The sequence below is a fragment of the Caretta caretta genome, chromosome 28, assembly GCF_965140235.1.
Source record: "Caretta caretta isolate rCarCar2 chromosome 28, rCarCar1.hap1, whole genome shotgun sequence".
In the NCBI taxonomy this organism is placed as follows: Eukaryota; Metazoa; Chordata; order Testudines; family Cheloniidae; genus Caretta; species Caretta caretta.
The window spans coordinates 598,200-608,053 of record NC_134233.1 but is presented as its reverse complement, the minus strand read 5'-3'; the positions used below and the strand labels follow the sequence as shown (position 1 = coordinate 608,053).

The 9,854-nt window shown below is 52.7% G+C and overlaps 1 protein-coding gene across 1 annotated transcript; it reads left to right on the top strand.

Annotated features, from left to right (window-relative positions):
- The first annotated feature begins 845 nt into the window (after positions 1-845).
- Positions 846-9,459, top strand: LOC142070212 (mucin-3A-like). Its single transcript, XM_075123752.1, has 11 exons — positions 846-857; positions 1,795-1,915; positions 2,270-2,388; positions 2,495-2,553; positions 3,447-3,586; positions 4,036-4,101; positions 4,226-4,391; positions 8,236-8,397; positions 8,667-8,761; positions 9,039-9,097; positions 9,421-9,459. Exons 1-11 carry the CDS (start codon positions 846-848, stop codon positions 9,457-9,459), a joined length of 1,038 nt encoding a protein of 345 aa, XP_074979853.1.
- Positions 9,460-9,854: the final 395 nt, after the last annotated feature.

Sequence of the window (9,854 nt, the reverse complement as noted above, 5' to 3'; positions counted from 1 at the left end):
ATGCTCTGGATCTGCTCCCTAGGAAGCCAGGCAGGACTCTGGGGGAGTCTCCTCTCTGGGAGCAGCCTGTCTCCAGGACACACAGCTCACCCGGCTTCCACCTTCCTGGGTCTGACCTCGGAGCATTCAGCATCCTCTGCCTCTCCATGCATTTCCCACGGCGAGTCCGCCCAGGCAGGGTCCTGGGGAAGCCAGAGGGTCCTGCCCCCCAACTCCACAGTCAGATAGATGGGACTCTCAGCCAGCCAGTAAAACAGAGGTTTATTAGACGACAGGAACATGGTCTAAAACAGAGCTTGTAGGTGCAGAGAACAGGACCCCTCAGCTGAGTCCATTTTGAGGGACAGTGAGCCAGACAACCCCTTCTGCACTTCACTCCTCGTCCCCAGACAGCCCCAAACTGCCTCCTCCTCCAGCCCCTCCTCCTCTGGGCTTTGTCCTTTTCCCGGGCCAGAAGGTCAGCTAACTCCTTTGTTCTCCAACCCTTTAGCTCTCATGTTGCAGGGAGGAAGGGAGAGGAAACAGGAAACAGGGTGTCGGCCATTCTCTGTGTCCAGATCCCTGCACACACCTGCCCTCTAGGGCTCTGCAACGATCATACACCCTTACCCCACCCCCTAGATACTTAAGAACTGCATATGGGAAACTGAGGCAACCCCACAATATTCAGAGGAAACATTAAGAACAGTCCCGCTTTGTCACACTTGGGATGGATGGGTGGGTGTGTCTGGGGATGGATGGGTGGAGGGATGGGTGGGTGTGTCTGGGGATGGATGGATGGATGGATAGGTGGGTGTGTTAGGGGATGGATGTTTTGGTGGATGGATGTTTCTGGGGATGGAACGATGGATGGACGGGTGGGTGTGGTTGGAGATGGATGAATGGTGGGGTGTTGCTTCTGTGGATGGATGGATGGGTGTGTCTGGGGATGGGTGTGTGGATGTATTCTGGGGATGAATGGACAGATGGATGAAAAGGTTGGTAGACTGATTTCTGAGATGTCCTTAGCACCACTGTCCATGACAGCTTATTAGCTTCTATGGCACCCACTGTAATTTTCAAAAGACTCCTGCTGACAATCATGCACTCATGGGAAACCAGGAAGAGATGCCAATCACCAAGTGCTCGCAGGCAGGGCATTTATTAACCCTCCCAAGAGGAATGGACGGATGCTCTAGAGCGGCTCTCTGGCTGCAGGGATGCTCCCGGCGGGTGCCAGTAGAATCCAGCTGACCATGCAACAGGGCCAGCAATGAGACAGCAGGGCTATTCCCCAGGCCAATAGAGTGAATGGGGGAATCTGCTTCCCTGGGCCCAAAGGAGAGACGTGGGTGGGGGCTGCACCAGATGTTTGGGAAGAATCTCCCCCAGTCACCCCAGTATTGAACCCAGTAGCTTGCCCAGGGTAGTTTGGTCCAATGGCCAATCCCCCATGTTGTTAAATGTCGGTGCTGTATTTTCCATTGGAGCATGTCAGGCTCCAACATCCAGCCCTCAGTTCCTCTGCCTTCCTCTGCTGAATTCTAGAGCCCTTTAGGAAGGAATTTAGACCCCATGATCCACTCATTGCAAGTCACTAGGATGTAGGTGCCGACGTCATGCAGGTGCTTCTGAACTTTTGGCTCAGCACCAGCGTCCCTGCCAGCAGATGGTGACGGTGCCTGGTGCCGTCTGCCTGAACGTCTGAGTCCCGGTGGGTGTGGATGGGTGCAGGTTTTTTGTGGGGGGGGGGGGGGGAACACTGTGCATGTGTGTGTGTTGGGGGCTGGGTTTGGAGACCCACTTCACACTCAGGGATCTCTTCCAGTCGATTGCCTGAACGGGGGAACCTATGATGGCAAGAAATGTATCTGCAAGAGTGCATTCAACGGGCCGCAGTGCGAGTTTGCCAAGGACGTTATAGCCACCAACGTGAGTAAGTGCAGCCTTTTCCTTTCGGGGTGACGTGCGCCCCAGGGACTGAACGCCTGGCTCCGGATGGGCTCTCCACAGGCAGATCTCAAAGTGCTTTTCCCAAGGCAAGTCGCTCGCCTTGTGCCCAGGCCCCAGCCGGGGGGAGCAAGGAACAGGAAGGGGACAATGCGGGGTGCACTGCTCATCTTCTATTCACTGATCCCTACAGGGGAAAGGCCCAGGATCAGTCAGTGAGCCGGGTGGTCCTCAGGCTGCGACGCGGGGTGAGAAAGGAAGGGCCGGTGCTGGTGGGGGGCCGGGGCGGGTTATGGCGCTAGACGCGTGATAACTGTAAGGGTTTCCATGGCTGTTTCAGGTACATTCAAGGCTGAGGTGGAAGTTCAAGTGAAGGTCACCAATCAGAACTTCTCGGAGGAGCTGAACAATAAATCCTCTACAGTTTATATTAAATTCGAGGTGCAATTCAAAATACAGGTGAGGCCCAGGGGCCGGGAAATAGTTATTCTGCCCACTTACTGCTGCGGTCGGTTACTCTTGCCTGTTTTATGCAGGAATGTGGGGGGATTTTTTTGCCTTGCAGATGGATATGGTGTACAAGAGCATGACTGGGTACAAAGGCATTGTCATCCTGACGCTGAGGTGAGTGTCTGCCCAGAAACTAAGCTGTCCCCACTGCCCCACTCCCAGACTGCACCGCTGTTCACTAGGTGCCGGATGCTCAGAAGGAGCAAGGCACCCAGGTTTGGCACCTCTGCGGGGCGGCTCTGAGATAACAAGAGCATGAGCGGTGCAGGGGCTGGACCCTGCACCTCCTGCTCTGGCCCAGAGGCTGGTCTGCTGTGGGTAAACACGAACACGACCCCTCTGTAAATGCCCTCTTGGCCCTCGTCCTCCACAGAAACCTACCCCGTGACAGGCCGGGGAATGTCAGTTCCCAAGGCTGCCAGACCCCGAAACCCATGGGCTGGGCAGAGCTGCCGCATTCCTGGCTGGTTGCAGGAATGTGTAACCCACGGACCTTCCTTTGGCCCGCGACTGTCAGGGTGTTAACGTGCAAGACGGGTTAACTCTGTCTGCTGCTCAGTCCCTTCTTCTGTGTGTTAGGCGGGACACCCCCAGGGGAGAGTGCTGCACCCCAGATAAAGCCGGGCTCCTCAAGCAGCATCTCTGTACAGAGGGCTCTGAATTGCACAGCCGAGCCAGGAGCCCCTGGCAGCCCTGAAGCAGGCATTACCTGTCTGGGAGCAGCAGGTCAGCACCCCCCTGGCTAGCTGAGGCAGCTCCCTGTCGAGTGCGTGGGCTCTTGTGAATCATATGAGCAGCTAACCTGTTGCTCTCCCCTTTGGTCTATGGGCAACTAACTCAGGGTTGAGAATTGAAGTGCTTGGGAGAGAACCCAGGAGTCCTGGCTCCCAGCCCCCCTTGCTCTAACCCACCGGACCCCACTCCCCTCCCAGAGCCAGGGGTAGAACCCAGGAATCCTGGCTCCCAGCCCCAAACTGTAACCACCAGCTCCCGGCTTTGCCCCCCAGGCAAGGCAGTATTGTGGTTGACCACACCGTGATCATCGAGGCCCCCCTGAGCAACAACCTGGATGCCACCTTGGAGTCCATCACCAAGCAGGTGGTGAAGGAGCTGGAGGTCATCAACACAACAACAGGGAACTGCAAAGGTAGGCAGTGGGGGTCTGGCCCCTACCATGCGGGGTGAGAGAAGCGACCCTGAGCACCTCGCTCTGGTGGTCACTGGCTCCAGTGCTGCTGCTGGGGGGGGGGGGGGCGTGGGAGCAGGGCGCGGTCCCCAGCCTGGCATAGGGCGCCTCAGGGCAGCGGGGAGGTGATGGGGCAGGAAGGGGAAGACCTGTGTCTGCCCCCCAGGGCCATATTCACACAGTCAAGAGCCCCCTCACTGTGACCCCATTGCATGGCCTGGGTCACCTCCTCGCCCCCTCAGCCTGGGTGAAGGTCTGGACAGTGCTCAGCACTATGGGGAGCCCTGATCTCAGTCTTGGGGGGCACGATCTCTGCTGGGCTCTCAGCCTGCTGTGGCACTGTAGACCCTACTAACGACTAGCTGATGATAGCTAACGAGTGACAAATGCCCGGTTGCCTCCGTCTGTAGACACGCTCTGCTTCACGGCTCCACCCAACCCGGTCAAAAACGCCACCATGAATTTTTCGGCGGCAGGTGAGTGACCCGAACTTCTAGTGATGTGTGGCTGCCCCATTAGCCCCCAGCCTGCCCCCGCCGATGGCTCTGGGGTGGGCTGACCGCACTCAGCCTCTCGCTGACCCGTCTCTTCACCCATCAGATATCTGCAAGCAGAGTGTCCCCCAGGACTTTGCCCAGTACTACTATCCCCACATCACTGAGAAAGGCACCCTGAGCTGCCTCACCAGGTGCTCCCAGGACCTGCCAGATTTCCTGAACTGCAACTACGGGCAGTGCCAGCTGAAGAGCTCTGGGCCCCAGTGCACGTGAGTGTGCCCAGATAGCCTGGGGTGTGAAGGATGCCGGGAATGCCTGGGGGGCACCCGGCCACCAACTTGGTTTGCCTGGCTTCCTCAGAGCTTGCCCTAGATGAGCTGCCCTGTCTTGGGGGCCCTTCAGCACCTATACCCTGACTCTGACCCGAATCCTAATTCCTAAGCCAGACCCTAACCCCCCAAAACCCTCACCCTAAACTCAACCCTAACCCTTATCCTCACCCAACCACTTAGCTCTTAACTCTACTCCTAAATTCTTAACCTTAACCCTGTTTAGGAAAGACTGAAATAAAGGTAAAGGTGGTGGAGTAGCACTGTATATCAATGATGAGATAGAATGTAAAGAAATAAGAAGGGATGAAATGGATATGACTGAGTCTGTCTGGGCAAAAATTAAATTGGGGAAGAAAACTATTAGAGCCTCCTCTGGGATAGTGCTTGGGGTGTGCTATAGACCGCCGGGATCTAATTTGGATATGGATAGAGCCCTTTTTAATGTTTTTAATAAAGTAAACACTAATGGAAACTGTGTGGTCATGGGAGACTTTAACTTCCCAGATATAGACTGGAGGATGAGTGCTAGTAATATATAAGGGCTCAGATTTTCCTAGATGCGATAGCTGATGGATTCCTTCAGCAAGTAGTTGCTGAACCGACTAGAGGGGATGCCATTTTAGATTTGGTTTTGGTGAGTAGTGAGGACCTCATAGAAGAAATGGTTGTAGGGGATAATCTTGGCTCAAGTGATCATGAGCTAATTCAGTTCAAACTGAACGGAAGGATTAATAAAAATAAATCTGCAGCTAGGGTTTTTGACTTCAAAAGGGCTGACTTTCAAAAATTAAGGAAATTAGTTAGGGAAGTGGATTGGACTGAAGAATTTATGGATCTAAAGGTAGAGGAGGCCTGGGATTATTTTAAATCAAAGCTGCAGAAGCTATCGGAAGCCTGCATCCCAAGTAAGGGGAAAAAATTCATAGGCAGGAGTTGTAGACCAAGCTGGATGAGCAAGTATCTCAGAGAGGTGATTAAGAAAAGGCAGAAAGCATATAGGGAGTGGAAGAAGGGAGAGATCAGCAAGGAAAGCTATCTTATTGAGGTCAGAACATGTAGGGATAAAGTGAGACAGGCTAAAAGTCAAGTAGAGTTGGACCTTGCAAAGGGAATTAAAACCAATAGTAAAAGGTTCTATAGTCATATAAATAAGAAGAAAACAAAGAAAGAAGAAGTGGGACCGTTAAACACTGGGGAAGGAGTGGAGGTCAAGGATAATCTAGGCATGGCCCAATATCTAAACAAATACTTTGCCTCAGTCTTTAATAAGACTAAAGAGGATCTTAGGGATAATGATAGCATGACAAATGGGAATGAGGATATGGAGGTAGACATTACCATATTTGAGGTAGAAGCGAAACTCAAACAGCTTAGTGGGACTAAATCAGGGGGCCCAGATAATCTTCATCCAAGAATATTAAAGAAATTGGCACAAGAAATTGCAAGCCCATTAGCAAGAATTTTTAATGAATCTGTAAACTCAGGGGTTGTACCGTATGATTGGAGAATTGCTAACATAGTTCCTATTTTTAAGAAAGGCAAAAAAGTGATCTGGGTAATTATAGGCCTGTTAGTTTGACATCTGTAGTATGCAAGGTCTTGGAAAAAATTTTGAAGGAGAAGGTAGTTAAGGACATTAAAGTCAATGGTAAATGGGACAAAATACAACATGGTTTTACAAAAGGTAGATCGTGCCAAACCAACCTGATCTCCTTTTTTGAGAAAGTAACAGATTTTTTAGACAAAGGAAACACAGTGGATCTAATTTACCTAGATTTTAGTAAGGCATTTGATACCGTGCCACATGGGGAATTATTAGTCAAATGGGATAAGATGGGGATCAATAGGAAAATTGAAAGGTGGATAAGGAATTGGTTAAAGGGGAGACTACAACGGGTCCTACTGAAAGGTGAACTGTCAGGCTGGAGGGAGGTTACCAGTGGAGTTCCTCAAGGATCGGTTTTGGGACCAATCTTATTTAATCTTTTTATTACTGACCTTGGCACAAAAAGTGGGAGTGTGCTAATAAAGTTTGCAGATGATACAAAGCTGGGAGGTATTGTCAGTTCAGAGAAGGATAGGGATACCCTACAGGAGGATCTGGATGACCTTGTAAACTGGAGTAATAGTAATAGGATGCAGAGTAACAGCCGTGTTAGTCTGTATTCGCAAAAAGAAAAGGAGGACTTGTGGCACCTTAGAGACTAACCAATTTATTTCAGCATGAGCTTTCGTGAGCTACAGCTCACTTCAATTTAATAGTGAGAAGTGTAAGGTCATGCATTTAGGGATTAATAACAAAAATTTTAGTTATAAGCTAGGGACGCATCAATTAGAAGTAACGGAGGAGGAAAAGGACCTTGGAGTATTGGTTGATCACAGGATGACTATGAGCCACCAATGTGATATGGCTGTGAAAAAAGTCAATGCGGTCTTGGGATGCATCAGGAGAGGTATTTCCAGTAGGGATAAGGAGGTTTTAGTACCATTATACAAGGCACTGGTGAAACCTCACCTGGAATACTGTGTGCAGTTCTGGTCTCCCATGTTTAAGAAGGATGAATTCAAACGGGAACAGGTACAGAGAAGGGCTACTAGGATGATCCGAGGAATGGAAAACTTGTCTTATGAAAGGAGACTCAGGGAGCTTGGCTTGTTTAGACTAACTAAAAGAAGGTTGAGGGGAGATATGATTGCTCTCTATAAATATATCAGAGGGATAAATACCAGAGAGGGAGAGGAATTATTTAAGCTCAGTACCAGTGTGGACACAAGAACAAATGGATATAAACTGGCCACTAGGAAATTTAGACCAGAAATTAGACGAAGGTTTTTAACCATCAGAGGAGTGAAGTTCTGGAATAGCCTTCCAAGGGAAGCAGTGGGGGCAAAAGATCTATCTGGCTTTAAGATTAAACTTGATAAGTTTATGGAGGAGATGGTATGATGGGATAACATGGTTTTGATAATTAAATATTCATGGTAAATAGGCCCAATGGCCTGTGATGGGCTATTAGATGGGGTGTGATCCAAGTTACCCAGGAAAGAATTTTCTGTAGTATCTGGCTGATGAATCTTGCCCATATGCTCAGGGTTTAGCTGATCGCCATATTTGGGGTCGGGAAGGAATTTTCTTCCAGGGCAGATTGGAAGAGGCCCTGGAGGTTTTTCGCCTTCCTCTGTAGCATGGGGTATGGGTCACTTGCTGGAGGATTCTCTGCTCCTTGAAGTCTTTAAACTACAATTTGAGGACTTCAATAGCACAGATATAGGTGTGAGGTTTTGGGGTTTTTTTTTGTAGGAGTGGTGGGTGAAATTCTGTGGCCTGCGTTGTGCAGGTCAGACTAGATGATCATAATGGTCCCTTCTGACCTAAATATCTATGTATGTATCTAACCCTCACCCTAAACCCTAACTCTACCCCTTAATTCTTAACCTTAACCCTACCCCTAAATCCTTAACCATAACCCTTACCCCACCCCATAACTCTTAACCTTAACCCTACCTCTTAACCATCACCCTAAACACTAACTCTTAACCCATAACCATAACCCTAACCCTGAGCCTGGAGAAGGGCGGGGAGCAGTGGGGAAGGGGCTGGCAATAGGGACAGGGGGACCCCAGATAGGGAAGGTGGGGAAAGGGATGGAGGAGCTGAGGGGAAGGCAGCTGGGGTGAGGGGGAGCCCAGGGAAGGGTCAGCATGCAGGGAAGGGGGACCAGAGTGAGGGGCTGGCCTGGGGTGTGTGCTGTACTCACCCCCCACATCTCTCTCCCCACAGCTGTGCCAACAAGGATGTGTTCTGGTACCCAGGTGATCGCTGCCAAACCCGTATCAGTAAGGTGGGCGTGGGCATGGCTGTTCCCCTGGTTGTCCTGTTCATCGCTGGCATCGTCCTAGCCACCTTCCTGGTCAGAGCCAGGAGTCGGGGATCTAAAGCCAGGTAAAGAGGCCCGGTGCACACGAGGTGGGAGAGAGCACGGAGGGCTGGGAGCCACGACTCCTGGGTTCTCTCTCTGGCTCTGGGAGGGGTGTGGGGGCTGGTGGGTCAGAGCAGGGGGGCTGGGAGCCAGGAGGGGCCAGAGGAGGGCAGGGAAGGATCCTTGATCTTTCTTTTGGGGTGTCTTCAAGGGGTGCAGTCTCTGGCGGGCAGGTGCCAGTGTGTCTCTGCCCCGGGACGCTCACGGGGTTGGCCGGTGCTTTCCCCCACAGACTGGACAGCTCTGTTGAGCAGCCGGAGGATTATGAAGAGGAAGTGAGCATCTCTGGGGGTGTCATCATCAAGAACGAAGGAGCCTCATACAACGGTAAGAGCCAATCACCCCAGCCAGGTGAGCCAGACCCTCTGGCCATGGGCAATGCCCCAGTGGGGCTGGTGAGGCCTGGGGCAATGCTGAGACCAGTGTAGCTCATGGCAGGTGTGTGAGGGGACAATGCTGAGACTGGTGCAGCTAGTGGCAGGTGTGGGGTGGGAGAGGGCGACACTGAGACCTGTGCAGCTTGAGGCAGGTGTGGGGGATGTGATGCTGGGGCAGCCCCCTCGGCCTCCCCCTTTCTGACTCTGGTTCCCTTCTGGATCCACAGGGAGCGGCAGCAGAGGGACCTTCAGCTGTCAGCTCTCGGCTGTGGACCCTGCCATCAAGGTAGGTGCCCCTGGCCACTCCCCGTCCCTGGCTTTGCACCAGGCCTGGGGGATGCTGCCATCAAACAGCCACTGGGTGGCACCACTTCTCCCCCACCTGGCATCCTGGGAGAGGAGCAAGAGGGGGTGGTGGGGGGAGGGGAGGTACCTGGGGAGGAGGTATGGGGTTGGGGGAGGGGAGGTGCCCGGTGTGGGTGTGGAGGAGGGCTATGGGGGCTGGGGGAGGGGAGGTGCCTGATGCGGAGGGAGGGGGTTGGGGGAGGGGAGCCCCTTGGGGGCCAACATCTGCTCCTTGACCTCACGGCCCCTCTTTCCCCTGCCCAGATGCACATCCGGAGGCCGAAGCTCGTGAGCAGCCCCTGACCCAGGGGCGGCCCCCGCGAGGTCGTGCGGGGCGGGGCCTCCTCGGGGCACTGTGAATAGCCCAGGCCCTGTCCAGACACCAGGCCTCATGGAGCTAGAGCCCCCACCCCAGGGGAAGGGGGCAGAATCGCTTGGTAGATTGGCTGCTGGAGACGGAGAGGGAAGGAGCCCGTATGTGTGTCAGTCCTCATCCTCCCCTTTTCTCCCGCTGTCCCCAGTGTAAATCTGGCATAACCCACTGATGCCGGTGTCATTACCTCCACATGAAGGAAAAGTTCATGCACCTTGGGGGGCACTTCAGACCCCTCCCCGCCCCGCCCACTCCATTTAGTGCAATAGGCTATTTGGGCGCACCAGCCAGGCCATGTCTACAAAGCACTTTAACCCAAACCTGC

Bases quoted from the DNA above. Each gene is read 5' to 3' on its own strand.
- LOC142070212 (XM_075123752.1), top strand. The intron at 1,916-2,269 runs GTAAGTGCAGCC...TGGCTGTTTCAG, and splicing joins CGTTATAGCCACCAACGTGA to GTACATTCAAGGCTGAGGTG. The intron at 8,398-8,666 runs GTAAAGAGGCCC...TTTCCCCCACAG, and splicing joins AGTCGGGGATCTAAAGCCAG to ACTGGACAGCTCTGTTGAGC.